This window comes from Prionailurus bengalensis, chromosome B2, assembly GCF_016509475.1.
Source record: "Prionailurus bengalensis isolate Pbe53 chromosome B2, Fcat_Pben_1.1_paternal_pri, whole genome shotgun sequence".
In the NCBI taxonomy this organism is placed as follows: domain Eukaryota; kingdom Metazoa; phylum Chordata; class Mammalia; order Carnivora; family Felidae; genus Prionailurus; species Prionailurus bengalensis.
Genome location: NC_057349.1, coordinates 36948059 through 36968897, shown reverse-complemented (window position 1 = coordinate 36968897; position 20839 = coordinate 36948059). Strand labels below are relative to the sequence as shown.

The 20839-nt window shown below is 41.6% G+C and overlaps 1 protein-coding gene across 1 annotated transcript in view; it reads right to left on the bottom strand.

Annotated features, from left to right (window-relative positions):
* The window catches only part of DNAH8 (dynein axonemal heavy chain 8), a 327851-nt gene that overhangs the window by 42226 nt on the left and 264786 nt on the right, over window positions 1-20839 (bottom strand). The window contains exons 85-88 of the mRNA XM_043591305.1: window positions 20511-20666; window positions 11660-11776; window positions 9530-9631; window positions 1052-1212 (exon numbers count right to left, since the gene is read on the bottom strand). Coding sequence (XP_043447240.1) covers window positions 1052-1212; window positions 9530-9631; window positions 11660-11776; window positions 20511-20666 — 536 coding nt within the window. The remainder of the gene's footprint in view (window positions 1-1051; window positions 1213-9529; window positions 9632-11659; window positions 11777-20510; window positions 20667-20839) is intronic.

The window sequence follows — 20839 nt, the reverse complement described above, 5'->3', positions numbered from 1 at the left end:
CCCACTCCTTCTCGATCGGTCATCCCAGCTTAAAATCTGCCAGAGGAGTCCCGCTTTCTCCCATTCCTTGAAACCACTCTCCTAGACACAAACTTTATGGTTCTTCATCGATGGGCCGGAGGCAATGACCATCTGGAGGAGAATCCCAGCTGGGGCTTCTTGGCGCCCTCTCTGTGGAACTGGATAGCCTTGTTTTCAGGCTCCTTCAGCCAAAAGATGGGTCCGAGAAGGGGATTGGGATTTGGGTGAATTTCTTGTGTCTTCACTCATCATCTCTTACCTCAGCGACCAGAGCAGGGACCTCATGTTGAGCTGAGACCCATAGCCTCTCCTCCCAGCTCTGTATCCATGCTCTGTGCTCTATGCCCATCGTGGGCATTAGTGACAGAAGGAGGCAGGTGAGGAAATAAGGAGACAGGGGCCACAAAAGAGAGGATCAAGCAGAAACACAATTCCTCCTCCTCCTCTCTCTATCCCCCTGGCCTTTTTAGACTCTGTTTATGATCATTATTTTTTTTATTTTATTTTTTATTTTTTTAAACTCACATCCAAATTAGTTAGCATATAGTGCAACACCGATTTCAGGAGTAGATTCCTTAGTGCCCCTTACCCATTTAGTCCATTCCCCCTCCCACAGCCCCTTCAGGAACCCTCAGTTTGTTCTCCATATTTATGAGTATGACCATTATTTTTAATGGATTTTTTTTGGGGGGGGTTAGAGGCAAGAAGCTGGGAGACCACTGTCCTATCAGTGGAAGGCATCGATGCCAATAAAACCAACTGGTTTAATGACATGGCAGAGGAGAAATAATCAATGCATAAATTAGAGCTTTAGCATTGTCATAAACTCCGGAGCATCAGGATTTACTGAGGGAAAAGGAGGCCAAGATATGACAAAGGTGTAATTGGAGGACAGGAAGTGACAATATTTTTCACAGCAAAATAAAAAGAAGTGAAAGGAGAGGAATTAAGAGAGAAAATGAAATGCACAGTCTCTGCCAGGCTGAGTTACAAATGATTCCTTAAAATATAAAAAATGCCAGGAACTTACGTGATATCGGCATTAGGGTGCAGCCCAAAGACTTCGGGGTTATCTAGGGATGGCAATGACTGGATGTACTCAAAATACTGATCCAGGGTTTTGCACAAGGGGATTTTATACCCGGTATAAAACTGGAACGATGGTTCAAACATCTTCTCACTGAACCAGACCTATATGGGGGAGAAAATGGAAGAAATAAAAGTGATGAACATCTCAGTGAGAACTGCCACTATAAGGAAGGAAGGGTCACCTTATTTCCATTTTAGTATATTTTTATATTGGGTTTGAAAATACCTTAAGAAAATCACTGACAGAAATAATTAGCACAAGTATGAAGAAAAGAGAGAGGCCACACGGCACAAAAACAGTGAAGTCCTAGCCTCTCTTGGACACCAAAGAAGGTACTTGCTAACAGTGAAGAGGAGAGAGCCGGGCTTGCAAGCCTGCTCTCTGCTCCAGTAAACTCACGACCCTCAATCCCACTTTTGAAGACTAATGGGAACACACTGCAGAGGAGATAAGGCAATAACCACAAACACCAGAGAGTATCTGGGCATTTCCACCGCCTCCCTTTGCCCCCAAACAGGGCTCCCGCCAGGGCTGGGGTGGGCGGGGGGAGGCTGTGCTGTGCTCAGGGTGGTTCACAGCAGCCCTGCGCACCACACAAGGCCAGAAAATTTTCTTAACAATTGTCTCCCCTCCTGCCCTGAGCTGGAGAGCTCCCTCTGTTAATTAAGTTATGTCCCTGGCCACAAGAAGCAAATGTATCCAACCGTCTTATTGTTCGCCTTAAGACATCCTTTTCTCATTCCATATGAATTGATTATCTGTAATGTAAAAGCAAGAGAACAAATATATACTTGGTGTGAATAGGCTTATTCTGAAGAGGGGAAAAAAATAATGTTGAATGCCTAGGAGCCAGATTTGAGGCAATGACTTCAGTGTCTAACAGAGCAATTTTCTCAGCAGGAAGGGAAATAATGGGAAGACAGGAGGAACAGAAGTGCAGGCAGGATGCCTGAATCACTGGGAGGATTCAATGCAAAAAGAGATGGGGACTGTGCTTTACTTCAGTCAGTTATACTTTCTCTAGTCCCTTCCTTCCATATCCTTTTTCCAGCTCTTTTTATGTCCAGTGATTACTCTGAAATGACCTATGAACTGATTCTCTCTTCTGTCTCCTCCCCTCCCCACCCCACCCCCCTCTCCATTTCTATCCTAGTCAACTCCTGCACACAAGGCACAGAGCTTAGGACTGGAACAGAATGAGAAGGTGAGTCACACATGGTTCTTTCCTTCCAGGAGCTTGTGACCCAATGAAGGAATAGGGCAATTACATAATAAACCACAATGCAAAGTGCAATAAGAGGAGAGCCAAAGGAAACAAAAATAAGCAAAGCACTAAGGAAGCTTAAAGCAGGAAGAAAGAATAGACAGCTGGATGTCAGGTAAGGCTTTATCTTGGAGGTGATTTTGGAGAGAAACGTTAAAGGACAGGATTTGATAGGGGATCTAGTGTGACTGGGGAGATGACACCAGCAAAGGCACAGAATAATTGATACAAAAATGTGAGGTGGGGTTGAGGGATGAAATCTAGGGTAAATATGTCCAGGTGATGTCTGGGTGATGACTGGTGTTAACTTAAGAAATGAGGAGCAGGGGCGCCTGGGTGGCACAGTCGGTTAAGCGTCCGACTTCAGCCAGGTCACGATCTCGCGGTCCGTGAGTTCAAGCCCCGCGTCGGGGTCTGGGCTGATGGCTCAGAGCCTGGAGCCTGTCTCCGATTCTGTGTCTTCCTCTCTCTGCCCCTCCCCGTTCATGCTCTGTCTCTCTCTGTCCCAAAAATAAATAAACGTTGAAAAAAAAATTAAAAAAAAAAATGAGGAGCAGTTGAAAGCTATTAAAGAGAACAGCGCTATGATCATGGTCATTAATTAGAAAGATTATGTTTGGGGGCGCCTGGGTGGCTCAGTCGTTAAGCATCTGGCTTCAGCTCAGGTCATGATCTCATGGTTTGTGAGTTTAAGTCCCGCGTCGGGCTCTGTGCTGACAGCCCAGAGCCTGGAGCCTGCTTCGGATTCTGTGTCTCCTTCTCTCACTGCACCACTGCTCACACTCTGTCTGTGTGTGTCTCTCTCTCCCTTTCAAAACTAAATAAACATTTTTAAAAATGAAAGATTATGTTTTTAGTGATGTGGATGGTTAGGGAGGGTGATGGCCACAGGGTCATCGGCACACAGACAACAGTGACCACACTAAGCTCTCTAGTACCAGCTGACATATATCTATAAAAGCAAAACAGAGTTTCTTCCTGTTTTTCTATCACTTTATTAGTAAACACACACACACACATCTGAGTTTCACCAAATTTGGAGGATATTTGGGGGGACAGTCAAAGTAAGGAATAAGAAGTCAACATGGAATTACTCTGGGAGACTCTAGAAGGTACCTCGCAAAGAAAAGCACTCGTCTTCTAGGGACAATAAATAAAGTTCTACAATTGTTGGTTTTAGGGGAGACACACTGTAAGGTGTTGAGAACAGAGAAAACAAACAAGGGTTCAAAGATAAGCCCCAAATTGTAAGTCATAGGGAGAGAGGATCCAATTTGAAGGCACTGATACACAATTAAACTGAGTCACACTGTGGATAGCATGGTCAGGGCAAAGGTTAGGCCAGCAGGTTAGAAGGTACGACTGAAGCCGCGACTAGGATAAGGGAAGGCAGCATGTGGACCCCATGGTGCTTTCTGTAGCCTTCTTCAATAGAGTTTCATGGTAACCTCGTGTCCTTATAGCCAGAGACCCAAACTCTCCTCTCTGGTTACAGAGGAGCCATCTGGAACAGGTCAGAGCTAGGCACAGGAATGAGTGAGGGAAGGAATGGATGAGACAGGAAGCTGAAAGGGGTGCAGGACCAAGTACAGATTCAGAGGCACTAAGGGTCAGGGCATCTCAATGGCCAGAGACTTGGAGCCACTGAAGGTGGAGCAACTCTAAGGAAAGTTAGGAAAGAGACTGAGAGAAAGAAATGGGGGCTGGAGGGTGAGGGAAGGTGGGGAAGCTGCCCGGGGGCAAAAGAATGGAAAAATGGAAGGATGAATTTTTCATTTAGGGCAGTCCCCAGATGGGGCCCAGGCCCAGAGGTTGGAGACTTGTAGGCTTCTGAGAGGCGGTTGGAGTCTGCTACTCTTCTGTTGCCCTGAGTGTGGGGGTTCAGAGAAGAAGTAGAAGAGGTGGAAGACAGGTTTGGGTCAGAGAGCAGAACTGCCCACCTTGAGGTCTGGAAGGTGTAGCAGTTTGAGCCACAGGTGCTCTTCCTTTCCCTCCCTTTGCTCTCAAGCAGGTTTCAGCTGCTTCAGAGAACTCCCTCTGGTTCTGATGTGGAGGGCAAAGAGGTCTCTGAGAAATCCCTTTCACTTTGCCAGCAAACTGGCGTTCCTCCCGCCTTTAAGTAAGGTAGTTTCAATAAAACAAAGACAGACCAACTAAGAGAGTTGGTTAATCAGGACTTTCCTTGAACTCTACTTTTTAGAAAATGCCTAAGCAATTTTTTAAGCTGATATAAAGTATTGTATAAAAAATCTTTTTTCCTGATTTTCAGGTTGTGCTCTGGGGTCAGTAAAAATTCAATCCAGTCTACACTGTCTTAGATGATTCTGACCTCCGGGCACATAAAACTTTCAATCTACTGAGATTAAATTATATTTAGCATCATCAACAAACAGGCATTGAGTGTACCCTAGGTGCTAGAGAGAAAGGACACAGAGACTTAGATGATTTGTTTCTTATTTCAATGGACTTACAACCTAGTGGGGTAGGCCGAATACATGTCTTAGGATCACATATTTGCTTTCCCCACTCTCCACGGCAACTACCTCACACCTCTTCCTCTTTCTTCAAATGTCCCAAACTTGCTGTCCCCTCCCCTCAGCTGATGACCTGCGTCCCCTTAGCCAATGATGCTTATTTCACTCTGAACATAGACACGGTCAGAAGAAAACAACTCCATTTTCCCCCATCAAACCTTCTGGTCCCTGCACCTGTCCCCCTCTGCTTCCCTACCAGAAGGAACGGGCTGTACATACTGTGTACTGGTACACATACTGGTAAATCTAAATTAGCGCTGGTTGTAGAATTATTTTAATGAATAACAGGGGTGGGAATAAAAATGAGGAGGAACCAAAATGCTCCACAGCAGTAACAGGGAAGATAGAAGTCAGAAGGGCTCAGAGGTAAAGCCTATAAGGTAGGGCTAGATTTTTAACTTAAGTAACCATGTTTGAAAATGTAAAGACTAAAAATGGAATAATTTTAAAACCAGTACAGAAATATAAAAACACACTTTTTTGAAGCAGGAAAGAAGAAAGTAAATCCAAAAAAAAAGCAGGGTTAATGAAAACCACAAAATAAGATGATAGAATAAGTCAAAACATAGCGGCAATCACAACAACAATAAAGTGATAAATTTGCCTGTTAAAGGACAAATACCTTCAGACTGGATGTCAAAAATTCCAGCTTTTTTTGTTTATAAGAGATAAGTCTGAAACATAATGCACAGAAATGTTGAAATGAAAAGAATAGAAATATATATGTGTGTGTGTGTGTATATATATATATATATATATATATATATATATATACCAGGTATACTAAAATTAAGTATTAAAAGACTGATAAGAGAGTGAAGGGGCAAGGATCAGAGTAGGAAATATATTTGCAGTCACATAATCAACAAAGAACTTACATCCAGAATATGCAAAAAGCTCCTATAAATAAATATTTTAAAAAGACAGACAACCCAAGAGAAATAGAGGAAGAATGTACAAGCAAGTCACAAAGGAGAAAACCAAAATAGTGAATCAACATGTCATGTGAGGGTGCTCAAGCCCATTAGCATTCAAAGAAATAAAAATTAAAACCAAAGTGAGGGGCCTACCCGGGTGGCTCAGTCAGTTAAGCGTCTGACTGGCTCAGGTCATGATCTCACGGCTCATGGGTTCGAGCCCTGCATCGGGCTCTGTGCTGACAGCTCAGAGCATGGAGCCTGCTTTGGATTCTGTGCCTCCCTCGCTTTCTGCCCCTCCCCCACTCACACTCTATCTCTCTCTGTCTCTCAAAAGTAAACAAACATTAAAACATTAAAAAAAATTAAAACCAAAGTGAGATATCAGTATACACCCACCAGAATGGCTAACATTTAAGCCATTTAGCCAGAATGGCTAATGATGCCCAGTGTTGGTGAGGATGTGGTGAAATGGGGTATCTCATTCTTCTGTGGGATGTATTTTTGGAAAACACTTTGGAAATCAGATTGATGTGAGCGACTAAGATGGAAAGTACATAAACTCTATAACCTAGCAATTCCACTCCTAATAGAAAGGCATAATCGTGTGCTCCAAGAACCTTGTGTGAGAATGTCCCCAGAAGCATTATTTGTAATAGCTACAAATGGAAATGATCCTCATTTCCACCAATATAATACAACGGAATCCCAACACAGTAAAGGAAACAAGTAAACTACTGCTACACACAACATGGATGGATCTCATAACACCATGTTGAGAACAGGAAGCCAGAACACCAAAATGACAACATACTGCATGGTTCCATTTATATGAAGTTCAAAAACAGGCAAAACTGAACTACATTAATAAGCAGTACTTACTCAGATGGTGAAAGTTTAGTGAGAATGAAATTCTGGTGGGTATCTTGAGTTGTGCGGAAGAAGGGGGCATGTGTGAGTCTTTGGGGGAACTGGAAATGTTCTATGTCTATTTAAAGAGAGTTATTAAGCTGCATGTTTATATTTTATACATTTTTCTGTACATTGCATATTTTTTAAGTAGTTGCATTTTTCAAAGGTTTATCAAGCGAATACTAAGTACAGGTAAAATCTCTTTCCTTATCTTCCTTGAGCCTTCTCAGTTGACCATTTCTTCTTTCCTGATACTTTAAAGTACTCAGGACCCTGTCCTTAGCTTGTTTTCTGTTGTTTTCTTTCTCTACACTTTCTTCTTAGATGATGCTCTCATCTATTATCTGGACCTCAAAGGCTGTTTTATATGCTGACAAATTTCAACTCTTTTTCTCCAGCCCTGACCTCTCTCTTGAGCTCCAGACCTGTAAACCCAACTGCCATGTTTACCCTTCTTCATTCTCTTAATCAACAAATATTTATTGAGGCCCCTAATATGTTCTAGGTTCTGCACTAGGTGCTGGGAATCTGACAGTGATGTAATGAGGCAAAGCCTTTGGGGAACTTACAGTCTTGGACAACTCCAATTGGGTGTCTTGTGGACGTCTCAAAAGTTACATGATCATAGCAGAACTCCTAATTTCCAGTCCCAGCCAATAAAACTCATTCCATCTGCAGCCCTTCTCCTCTGTAAATGGTCTTATTCTCTAATCAGTTATTTAGGTCAAAACAAGAGTGGCCCTTCTCTTCCCTTATCATCAGCATTCTGCTGGTACTATCTGTACAATGCAATGCAATGTATATGCAGAATCTAACCACTTCTCAGAGTCTCCAGTGCTAAACCTCCAATTTTAGGTACTTTTACAATATTCTAACACAAAGTATACTTTCAAAGACATCTTTTTTTTTCCTTTAAACCTCAGATATAGAGGTGAGTTACTATATTCCTTTATTTTTCTTATAAGTCTCGGCCCCCTTTATGTTAGTTTTTCCCCATTCATCCCTGATCTCCACTCCCAGTCTCCTTCCCTCTGAGGACATCTATTTAAATGTGCTTGATCTATGTCCTTGTGAAATATGCATGTATTGCTTTCTAGATCTCATTTTATTTTTTTTAAGCTGTGCACTCAGCACTAAGTTTTTAAGATCTATGCATGATACTATATGGATCATTTCTTCCAAGTGCTGCATTGTGTTCCATGATAGGTGTCTACAATATTTAGCTCATCTATTCCCCCAGGACAGACTCCCAGGTTGCTTTCAACCTCCTACTACTGCCAACAATACTATGAGCAATATCTTTGTACATGTCCATGGACCTGTTTGCAAATTTCTCTGGGATATATACTCAGGAGTGGGCTTATGGTTCAGAAGGTATCATACACTTGACATGACCAAGTGTCACCAGATTGCACCCTAGAAGGGTGAGCAGTAGTCTCCCACTGTGCTCATCCACTACTTCTTAGGATTCTTAGGTGTCTGTAGTGGATGTTGTGATGTGCCACCAGTTTCTTCTCTAAGGCCCAGGCACTCAATCCCACAGCTGTCTGGAGTATTGGCTACTAAGGGCTCTCACCACACTGTCCCTCCCCAGAAATTGTCCTGGCAGAAGGCAGCTGCCTCAACCAAGGTCATGCCCTCAGGGAGGGGGGCGCACAAGCAGATCTCCATCTCAGTCTGTGTCCAGAGAAGCCAACCTATGATGGTCACCTTCAACTCCACACACAATATTGCCGTAAACATTATTATACATGTCCACTTGTGGACTTTTTCTAGAAATGTCCTGCGATGTGTCTATCTAGGATACTTAATTTCAGTAAGTTTTGCCCAACTGCTTTCCAGGAGGTCTGTACTGATTTTAATCTCCAGCAGCCAGGCTCCTGCCTCCACACATCCTTGCCGACATTTATCATCATCCATCTTTTTCCACATACAGCTTCAAGGAAAACTTGCAGAAATAAATAAGGGTTGAAAGAAAAATCAGATTCCTGGCCAACCTCCGGCTTACCAAAATACTCTCAAAGTTTATGCTTTGTTGTTTTTGTTAAGGGGGGAAAGATCATTGAAACAGAGAATTACCAATGTAGATCCTAATACAAAGAATTCAAATAACCATAAAATACTCATATATCTGATTTTTCCCACTTATGTAATATATATTGCTTCTTTAGCATGTAAAAGTTTTAAGAAGAGTTTGAGCCTGATGTGTGTGTATGTATATATACATATACACTATTTATCACTGGTGTGAAAGCTGTAATTGCTAAGGAATAATTTTCTCTAGAAAATGTTTACCAATGTGATGTATGTGGATTTTACTGGGAACAGAGGAAAAAATGAGCACTCTATCACTTTTCAGTTGTCTGTCCTAATGAAAAAGATGAGAACACCCAAATTATAGTTAATTCTCCAGTCACTTATTTCGGGGCTTGAAATCTTCATGAGACTCATAGTCAGAGGAAGCAGTCAATCAACTGTCATGTGAAGGAGGGGAGAGACCCTGAAAATGTGCAACTCAGGAGAAGAGTCACAGACTATTGACAGCTGATCCTTATTCTACTTTGGACCACAAGGACCACAAGTAGATTGCTGGTTGGTTTGGCTGTGGCTTTGGCTTTGGCTTTGGTTTTGGTTTTGGTTTTGGCTTTGTTAGCTGATTCTTTTCAGCGGCTCTGCTCTATATTTTTTTCCCCTTAAGTTTGGCTCAGTGATTATGAACAAACAAATATTCCTGTTTAAAAGGAAAATGCAATGAAATGTGTCTCCATGCTTTTTCTGTAAATTGACTTACTCTAGCAAAGCAATTAAGTAGACGTTTATCAAAGTCATCTGTCACTCTGCCTCCATACTGTACTTCTCCAATCATGTACCGAACCGTACTCCATGAAACACCCTTTATTAAAAATAAAAAGATTGTTAATTGTCGGTCCAAACAGATAATTCTAAATATTTCAGGTCTTCCCTGGAGGAAAGGTCTCAAAAAGAAAGCACTAACTAGATTGCATTTAAAATGACTCTATTAGTAACTCTTTTGCTATCACATGGCTGAAACTGCCAGGGTTCAGTCACCAAAGAAAAATCTATAATACTAAATATCAGTGAATTTATTACTCATTGATTATTTAAAATGGGGGTGGGGGAAGACTATTTTTCATTCTGTGGATGTAATCGTCTATAATACTCATTATAGTAATGCCAAGCTGTTAAAAAAAAAGTCATGTTTAGTGAAGAAAGGGAAAAAAAACAAGTAGTCAACTGTTTAATACACTTTCTTAGTAATATATTTTCTGAATCAGTATGAGAACAACTAAAAGATTATTCACTCACAGCATTTTTCTACAATGCAATTCTTTGCTGTCTCATTCTGTGAGCTATAACTAAATCAAAGTATTTATTAATTGCCATAGAATCTTATCCTAGCAATATATTGCAGATATTAATAGGTTTTTTTAATTTTCTTTTATTTTTTACTTAATACATTTGGGGTAAGAAAAGTAAGGATGCTTTATTTTTTAATTGACTTTCTTTTGGTTAAACTTTGATTCATCAGCTCCACTGCCCTTCAAAGCAACTATTTCAAGGTTAACTATTATTTGTATATATCAAATGATAAATAATAACAGAATATGAACCCATATGATGTAATTTTTCATCAAGTTGTCATACTCGATTTAATATGCCTTTGTAATTTCAAGGAAAACTGATGGTTTGATTCTAGATCCTCCAGCGGCCCAGGTAAAAATTCATCATGGCTTACTGTCACCATACTGACACTACAGTATCTATAATTAACTTCAAGATCCACTATGAGAAAGAAGAGAGGGGGAGACAGCAGAACACTGGTGTTTATTGAGTACTTACTGTGTCCCAATATACTGTGCTTTCACAAATGCTAACTCATTTATTCCTCACAGAGACCATGACCATTCTGTAGATGAGGAAACAGGCTCTGGGAGGCTCATAAACTTGCTCAAGATCATGGAAAAAAACAGATGTGGAAGCACATGTGAAAGGACAACTGGGTTTATGTTCTTACCTCTGTGACCTTTTGGAAGTCCCTCCTTCTCTCCTATTACCTCATCAGGAAAACGAGGATAATAGTAATGCCTTCTGTACCTCCCTCACAGAGTTGTGAAGACACAAATGAGATCCTCAATGCACGAGCACTGAGAGCTGTCAAGTGCTGTACAATGATCAGTGACCGTTACCAGAAATTATTGCTATGTATCTCCATAAGTTTAAGCATGTGTTAAGATGTGACTAAAGGTGAGAAAGAACTTTCACGTGGGCTGAGAGATAACATTTTCTTTCACCTCTGAGGAGGCATCTGTGAAATGCTGGAAGAAAAGTCTGACTTAAGATGGACATTGTCGGGGCGCCTGGGTGGCTCAGTTGGTTAAGTGCCCGACTTCAGCTCAGGTCAGGATCTCGCGGTCCGCGAGTTCGAGCCCCACGTCGGGCTCTGGGCTGATGGCTCAGAGCCTGGAGCTTGCTTCCGATTCTGTGTCTCCCTCTCTCTCTGCCCCTCCCCCGTTCATGCTGTGTCTCTCTCTGTCTCAAAAATAAATAAACGTTAAAAAAAAAATTTTAAAAAAGATGGACGTTGTCTTGGAGTGCACTGTGGCACTTGGGTGCGACATGAGGAAGGTTGTGAAGTTTCTTCATTCGTTGTCTGTCTCTGCCGTGTATGTGCGCCGGAGACAGAGGAGCGGGGCAGGGACATAAGCATGAGATGGGGATCCAAATGCACCCCTATGGGCAGTAGGGGTGTGAGTGGAAATGGCTGGACCAATAAATGGCTGATTCGGGGAGGCGGGGAAAACCTTGGCAGGTTCCCTGTATATTATACACTGAAAATGTCTGTGGAAACTTGGTTTAAGGACAGCAATAAAAATTGGGGGGGGGAACCAATTTCACTCACCTTTTTAATATCACATTCATCAAGGTGATTCTGAATAAACTGGACACTGGCTGTAAAATCAGCAGAATTGAATTCATAGGGAATATTCCATCCTAAGGGACCAAATTTGCGTCGCTCCTTAAAAATGCCAAAGAAAATAAGTGAGATTTTAAAATTGAATGTAGCTGATGTCTTAATAAACAGGAAGATTCAGGCATGATATAGAGATAAGTTGATGTAATAAAAGAACAGTATACAATTTTGGATCTATTAACCATTAGAACTATTATTTCTTAGCTGTATTGCCAGATGGTTTACAAGAAAAAATGTTCAAATATTTGCCAAATTGTAGTTCTTGGGATTTAAAAAAAAAGTCTCAGTTTCCATCGCCAGCTCAAAAAATGCAGTAGGTGCTCAATAAATAGCTGTTCAATGAATTTATTTTAAATTACCCTCTTAGAAATTTCAAATGTTAAAAGTAAGGGTTTAAATTCTTGTTTTTCAAGTTGAATAACTGAAACACTCAGGAGCATTAAACCCCCTGCTGGTGTCACTTCGTAATCTTGCAATTTCAGATTTTGAAAACCCCAAATCTCTATTGTAAAACATGACACATCCTTCTTAAAACTTTCACAGTGCCCTATTTGTTCTCTCCTCTGGACCAGTGGCTAATGTTTTGAATTGTCAAATTACCCATAATCAATCCAACTGGTCTCAGATCAAATGATACAAATGCCTCAATATTCTGGAGACCATTTTAAAAGGTATGTAAATGTGAGAACTGGTACTTCTAGGCTCTAATCACATAGCAAACCACATAAATTAACTCAAATATTACTATATCATCAGCTACCTCTGCCTCAGCATATAACCAGTCTCTAAATGGGGGAAGGGGAGTCTAATCATTTATTTGGATTAGCTCCTAGCCCTTTGACCCTAGTGGCTGAGGTGAGAACCTATATGGAGAGTAGAATCCCAATACATCTATGGGACAGTATAATTCTACTTCTTTACCTCTAAATATATAGTAACTTTCTCTCTTCTGCTTTCCCCCACCCCCCTCCCCCCACACACTGTCTTCACAGTCCATTCCAATACTTCTTCTCCCAGCTGCTCCATGCCTTAGATCCTAATTAATACCACCACTTTAAATAATCTAAATGAATTTTAGTTTAGACAAGTTCATGGACAGGTCAGAGAAAAAATTCAGAAAGCATGAAGGTTTAATTACTGATTTTCAAAATATGCTTTTAAAATATTAAGTAAACCATGAAAATTAATTTGGGTCCAGATGTTCTGACCCTGGGAGATCAGACTGTTAAATAACAAAAATTCAGCAGAGTAAATTTTAAAGATCTAAATGGCTTTATTGAATGATTGATGAATCAGGCAGCATCCTATTTAGCAAATAGAAAGGAGCCCCGAAGAGCTACAGAAAAGGAAAGGTTTTTATTTACTATTTTTTTTTATTTTTGTTTTTTTAAGTTTACTGATTTTGAGAGTTGGGGGGGAGAGGCAGAGAGAGAAGGAGAATCCCAAGCAGACTCTGTGCCATCAGTGCAGAACCTGGTGTGGGGCTCTACCTCATGAACTGGGAGATCATGGCCTGAGTTGCAATGGATCCCACGAAGAGTCGGACACTTAACCGACTGAGCCATCCAGGTGCCCCAGAAAAGGAAAGGTTTTTAAAGGCAGAGGGGGATGGCACAAGAAAATCATAAGTGGAAAAAAAAAGGATTATTTTGGGGGACAAAAAAGGATCTCCTTTGGGGGACAAAGGGGGTTTATTAGGGGATTACCTCACTGGTGCTGACCAGGAAATTCCAGACTGACCGGTTAAAATTACATTCCTGGAGAAGGTTGAAACTGCAGTTAGGTTAGGTATTAGTTTCAGTTTGGTGATGTGGGCTTAGCACAAGTAAGTCCATTCTGGGTCTGCTGTCTCTTTTTTAACAAGACCGAGGGCAAACCACTCTTAAAAACGTAAACTACTAACATTACTTCCAGACCTGTACGTCTTTAGGTTAAGTTGTCAGGTATTACACATTTGTATGGTGTAACTCCCACCCTCATCCCTTAGCTAATTAGATCTAGCTAGATCTAATTAGATTGAAGTGGACAGCCAGCCCAAGAAAGGCCAACCAGATTTCTCCTCCCACGAGTTTGGACTTAGGGTTCAGAACTTCAATCTAGAGTTAGAGCTTTAACCAGGGAGACTTAGAAACTTGGGAGCTGTGAAGCACCATCTTCTACCTTGAACACAGAGAGGTGAGAAGGAGCAGAGGTGCCTTAATAGATGGGAGAGACTTGTGGTATCATCCCAGCAGCAAGGGGAAAGGCCCTGGCTATTAAAGGTGTCAGCTTCTCTTGATGGCTTTCTGCTTCCTGGTCTCAGCATTCATGTTGCCGTGATGTGTTTTTCTACTTGTTTCATGTTGAAATACTTGGTCCTGTAACCAGATTTTGAACCTTGACAGTGAGAAACGTGTCTCCCATTTTTGTCTCCCCTTTTGCACCTTTTCGGGGGAAGGCTTATGATTGTGTAATAAATACTAGATTGATTATTGGTAATTATCAGAATGAAAGGCACTCTCCCTCTCATCCTCTTGGGGGTTAATTTCTGAAGCTGACACAAGGTTTTGAATTTTTTGAGTGGATCCCACAAACATTGAGCTGAGCCTCCTCCAGGTTATTTTGGAACAAGAGTGGGTTTGGGAGGGTCTGTGGGATATTAATATGAAAATGCATTCAGTTAAGCCTTGAGTCTCTGGAATTTCTTCCATCTTGAAGTCTTCAAAGAGAAGAAAGCTAACCACTTATTGGTGAGATGCAAATGTTTTCCCACTTTTTTAAAAAAGAGAATCAACTCTAAAATAGTTTCACCTGTGTTTGACTTAATTTTTAAAATTTACTGTTCAATCAGACAAGAGACTGAATGAAAAATAATTCTTCCTTTCCAATTACTAAAGCTGCTTAAATTGGCTTTATGGAAACATTCCCATTTACATGCACTGAGCCATTGCAATTCTGTTGCTCCTTAAAATGTGATCTTTGAAAATTGCCCCAAATGCTGAGACTCACTTCACTTTATGCTATTTACTATGAAATTTCATTTAAAGCATTTACTTTTTAGGTTGGTTCACTAAAGTCATAGACTTATTAGCTTATCTTGGAAAAAAAAAAAGAGAAAATCTTGCGGGGGCGGGGAGTGACTTTTCTTTCACAAAGGAAATCATTTCATTTTCTCACAATTTTTTTGGTACTCAGTGATTTAAGTGACAATAAAGAAAGAACCCTGAATTATCACCTTGGAATATTATCAAGCCATTGGGAGAACTAAGAACTCATTTGGAAGCTCAAAAGCAAGGGGTTTGCCTGGAATACTGAATCTCTTCAGTCCCATTAGTATTTTTGAAACTATGGGATGAGTCCTATGTGAGACAATGGAAAAATATTAAAATCAATGTATTTTCAAGAAGTTTTAATCTATTTGAGAAAATAAGCCTTAGAGGACAATGTGATAGTGAGTATAATTAACTGTCAGAATTTAACAGATGATAAGAAGAAGAAGAAGACATTCAATCAGAGGCTTCTGGGAGGAATGAAACTGAAGCTGGCCTTTGAAAAGCAGGGAGAAAAGACTGCTGGGTTTTGGCAAAGACCACGAGCAAAGAGAGGAAACACAAAGCTTGTGATTCATCCAGAAAGAGGCTGCAGGTAAGTTGCTCTACTACAGCAGACAGTGACCTCAGGTAAGTAGCTGGAATTATGTGTTCATACGATGACTCAGGCGTGGAATGTAGACAGATATGAATGTCAGGGCAAAGAGCTAAAACCTGATTCAACAGAGGGAGTTATTATTTATTATTAAGTTGGAAAGTGGTGATTTTAGGAAGACTAGTCTACCCTTTACTGAATTTGACCAGTATAGTTCCTTCTTTCTATTCCAAAGAATCTTCAAAACACAGAACTGCTAGTGAAATGCGGAAAACTTGGACTCCTCCTTTGGACGCTGAAGAAAAGTTGCTCAATGGAGTCATCATCTTAATGATGTCAAAGCCATTTCCAATTTTATGTTAGATTCTACTTCATCCCAACGAGCCCAGCTCCCACAGGCCAACACAGAACCATTTCAGTTGCATCTGCAAAACAAGGCTCTCTTTGGAGCACCACATCTTGATTATTTAATAACTGGAGTTAACATAAAATGAAAAATGCAATCCATACTACACAACAGCAGGGAAACTTTAAAAGGTGAAAATAATGAACAGAAATGGCCAGAACCCCTGGGAAAAACCATCAAGCAAAACGTGAGAGATCTTTCTCTAAGCCTGAATCACATTACTGAAATTATTCTGAAGGCGTTTAAACTAAGAACTTTGCAATCATGCCTCCCCAAAGCCAGAACTTCACATGCACCATTAAACTTGAAGGAGATGTTTGTCAAGGCTCCAACCTGAGAAAGAAAACAAGATGTAGGAGAAGAAAACACTTTTCTGAAGGAAGAACTACTGGCAGTGGAACCTGGGCCCTGTTCCATGTGGCCGTTTTTATTTAATATTTAATTATTTTTAGGATCTTGGAGAAAATATCCAAGTCTGCAACTGCCACTGCAAGCCCCAAGAGCTCCTAACCAATGCCTCCAGCAAAAAAACCTCACAGACTTGTACATAAACCATTAGAAAAATCCCCCCACATGGGCCTCAATGTAGGCAAGCCAAGGGGATGAGGAGAAAAACTCCAAACCATGGAAAGGACATGAAGATGATGAAGGATTCCTGTCTTTTTTTTTTTAACATTTATTTATTTTTGAGAGAGGGAGAGTGTGTATGTGAGCAAAGGAGGGGCTGAGAGAGAAGGAGACAGAGAATCAGAAGCAGGCTCCAGGCTTTGAGCTGTCAGCAGAGCCCAACAGGGGGCTCGAACTCACAGACTGCAAGATCATGACCTGAGCCAAAGTTGGACACCTAACCGACTGAGCCACCCAGGCACCCCAAGGATTCCTATCTTAAGGGCAGTGGATGTTTGGCAGTCATTCTCAATTCTCAATTTTTCTTGCATATTAGAATCACTTAAGAAGTGTTTTAAAGGACTGAGCACCCCACCTTGCTGCCTCCTCCCTGGGACTCTATGGCCCAGGCAATGGCTGAGAACCATTGCATTAGACATTCATTGGGTCCAATGCACTGTTCAAACAAAATATGGTACATTGACCATCAACAGGAAAAAACCAGAGGTGCCATTCTGACCTTCCACAGAATACTGCAGAATTTGTGGGAGGACACCATAAATGTAATTATTGAGTTTCAAAAGACCAAGACTCTGGAGGAAGACCTATTTAAAATTAAAATCCTAAAGGGTGAATGTGGCCTTGCTCTGAAACCCAGAATGACGCTGCACTGGAGTATCATAGAGAGATGATACTAAGGCCAGAGGGAAGCTTCCATTGAGAGTAATCTCCAAGAGGATGTAGAAATGCCCCCAGGGAGTAGTGGCCAAATGTAGCTGAAGCACTGGGGATGCTGGGCTCTCTCTGGGAGGGCAGAAGAGCTGGCTGGCTAGAGCAGAGACACCACCCAACTGTGGTAAGGGCGCCGTTGCTGCAGTAACTTCCTGGCATATGTGTACGGTAAGTTCCTGGAGGAGAGGAGAGGGAAGCCCAGGGGGGTCTGGGGCAAGAAGAGTTTGGCGCAGAATTGGCTTGTGTATCTCTGTAAGTTCCCATGGAAGCACCCATGGCCTCCTCCTACTAGGTAAGCCTGCTCCTACCTCAACAACAAAACAAATTACACCCTTCACTATGCCGCCCAAGACAGTTGTCCTTGACCAGCCAAGTCTATTCCCCTTCTATGGGAGAGGAGGGGTGTTCATTTTGTTCTCTGTAACAATGAGCAAGATCCATATAACACATGATGCCCTTGAGCAGGGGTGAGTTGATGACATGATGCCAAAGCACAGTTCAGTAAGGGAAACTGCACTGGGGGATACACAGTTCTTGCATTTGACCGCTATTTCACCACCAGGTTCTGCGTTATGACTCGTGATGGGCTCCAGCACGAACCCCTACGCAGCCCTGAAGCTTCAGAGCATGCGACATGAACCAATTCCCTGTTCTTTTTGTCAGTCTCCACAAGGACAAATGCATATGCATCATGTTTGTATAGAGCAACGGATAACTAGGTTAACTTGGAGGAATCAATCAGTCAATTAACAAATCAGGTATTGGGCTATTATGTCCAACACTAGAGAAATCTAAGTCACAATCATTCCAACCCAGAACGTCCTTCCTGTAGCAGCTTCACTTCAAACTTTAATGTGCACGTGAATCACTTGGGCATCTTCTTACGATGCAGATTCTGATTCAGCAGGTCTGGGGCCAGCCTGAGATTTTCTCTTACAAGCTCCTGGGCCATGTGGACATTGCTCGCCCCGAACCTGCATTTTCCTATCAGGTAGGTGCCATCCTAACAAGTAAAACAAATTATTTAGGCAATATCACAGTAAATATTTCTGCAAATGAGGAAAACAGAACGGAGGAAGCTATGCTTGGATTATTTGTGCTCCCTGTGTAGTCACAGAACTTGATAACGGAATTTTAGAAATGGGAAAAATCTTGAAAGACCACCTCCTTCTGACTCTAAACACACAGATGGGGAAACAGAGGTCCTGAGAGGCATATAACTCAACAATCCCCACATAGCTAATTGATTTTACCGCAAGCATAATGTCCCAGCCTCCTGACCCTCAATGAGGTTGCTCTATCTAGCACACTATGACTATTTTAAGAGACATTCAACCTTTACTTTCACAGCCCTAGCAATGGAGACTTTTTTCTGTTTTAATCCAAATGTATGTCATGTTAAGAGCAAGCACTCCTTGACCCCATGACTGGACCACGGCCCCACTGTTGTTCTTCTATTTAGCACTTGGATAATGGCCACAAAAACACAGGTTGCCCCACTGACCATATGGAAAATACCCCCAATCATCTCCCCATGATAAGCTCAGTGGAAGAGTTGAATCATCACTACTGGGAACAGAATCATAAAATATATTATTTGCGAATTGGGAATTAAATAACAGAGTTAAAGTAATATTTGTATTAGAGTATGATAAGGCCTAGCAAAGCAAACAATTCCCAGATAAGAATGTATGAAATAGGCTTCAGTGACTTGAAAGCTGTAATTTACAATCCAAAGGCCACAGTGAGACTTGGTAAAAATAACCACCCACAAAGTGTTTAACCTGGTTTTAACTCTCTCAGGGGGAGGGGGCCAATGCACAGGAGATACACCAATGTCTCCTCTACACAGCTCTCTCCGCTGGGCAGCAGGGAACCTGGCAGAGTGGCAGGGACAAGGAGCCTGAGGGTAAATATGCCCAGTATTCTCTTGGATGAGCACCAAATTCCCCTCCAGCTTTGGGCAGGAGGGGAGAGAGGAGGTGAAGCTCTGTGTGCCACTATGCACAGCTAAGGCAGGCCTCCTAGTACAAGCCAGGTGATTCATTCTGTCCTCACTGCAGCCTCAGGGAAGGAGGAAATGTAGAAGGGGTTAAAGGAGCCTGTTCATCTCTCTCCAAAATCAAGGAGTGACTCAAGCACATTAAAATTATACAGCTTTCAAATATGGGACAAAATATAAAATCAAATGTAGAACAAAGCAATAACAAAATGAAAACACCGTATGGCTGCAAAGTCATAAAATTACTAAATTAATATACAAGTGTATGGTAAAAGCAAATAGTAAACAACCTGAAAATGACAGGTAACCACTGTGACTCTTCTCATTGTCACCATCACCTTCGCTGGCTGGCTCAAAACACACCACCGCCCGAGGTAGGCAGCATCAGGCTTGACTCCTAGATCTACCACCTATGAAGTTACCCTAACCTCTCCGAGCCTCAATTTCCTCATTTTTATTTTATTTAATTTTTCCTGGGCGTGGTTAATTTATTGCCGCACACTAAAGGGATGGGGGGATGGACCCGGAGTGAGGCTGGGGCTGCGTTGTCCCTGTGTCTAGTTCTCCTGTTATTTAGGACAGTCCAAGGAACAAATTCCTGAGAGTCTGAGGAAAATTACAGGCATTGCAGTCAGACTGGTTAAATAATCTATGAAAAGCATCTAGCAAATAGTAGCTGCTCCTGCTTTAGTGCTACTATCTTCATTCATTTATTTATACATCTGGACATATTATCAATCAATGTCCTCTGGCTTATTTATTTATTTATAAGTTTTTTACTTATTTATTTTGAAAGAGAGAGAGAGTGAGCATGAGTGGGGGAGGGGCAGAGAGAAAGAGAGAGAGAATCTCAAGCAGGCTCTCTGCTATCAGCACAGAGCCCAACCCAGGGCTCAATCCCACAGACCATGAGGACATGACCTGAGCCAAAAATCAAGCGCCGGACGCCCAACTGACTGAGCCACCCAGGCACTTCAATTTTCTCTTCTTTAAAATGGTGATACACCATTCTCACTTTGAGAAATGTGACTGTTAGCATTACATGATATAGTACATATAACGCTCCTGGCCAGCATAGGTACTTTGAAAACCAAATTTCTATCTAAATAACCATGTTCATCTCACAAATATTTACTGAGTTCCAGCAATGCCCCAGATGCTCCTATGGCCAGAGAGACTGAGAAGTTACAAAAAGACAAAGTCTTTGCCTTCAAGAGTCTTACGCTCCCATGGCCAGAGTAAGGGGCAGGAGCAGGAAAAACATTTAACTACACAGACAAATAGATACTATGCCAGGTGGGGAAAGGGGCCACGAAGGAGAGAAAAAGCAGGGTGAGGTAAGCAGACAGTGCAGCAGAGAAACAATGTATTAGCATCCCCTAAATGTGCAAACTGCTCTCAGAAGTTACCTGCACAGTGGAGTGTAAAAATGCTACTGTGTAAAGCATCGGCTTCCACATGGGTAAATTACTGATATCCAGAAGGTCTTGATTAATTCCGGCAAATGTTCTTTTCAAACCCGCGCGTACGCCTTGGGGCGGCTCATTAGTGAATTTGAGAGAAGTCTGTCGTAAAAAGCAAACAGTAGTTTTGTTTCTAGAAATTATTGTCAAGGATAAAATAGAAATTACAATCCCTCAGACAACAGTATGCTTACGGTACATGGTATGTTGGCTAGAATTCAGCACTGTGTAAACTAATGACATCAATCACAGCTGAAACCCCATGAATTACTACC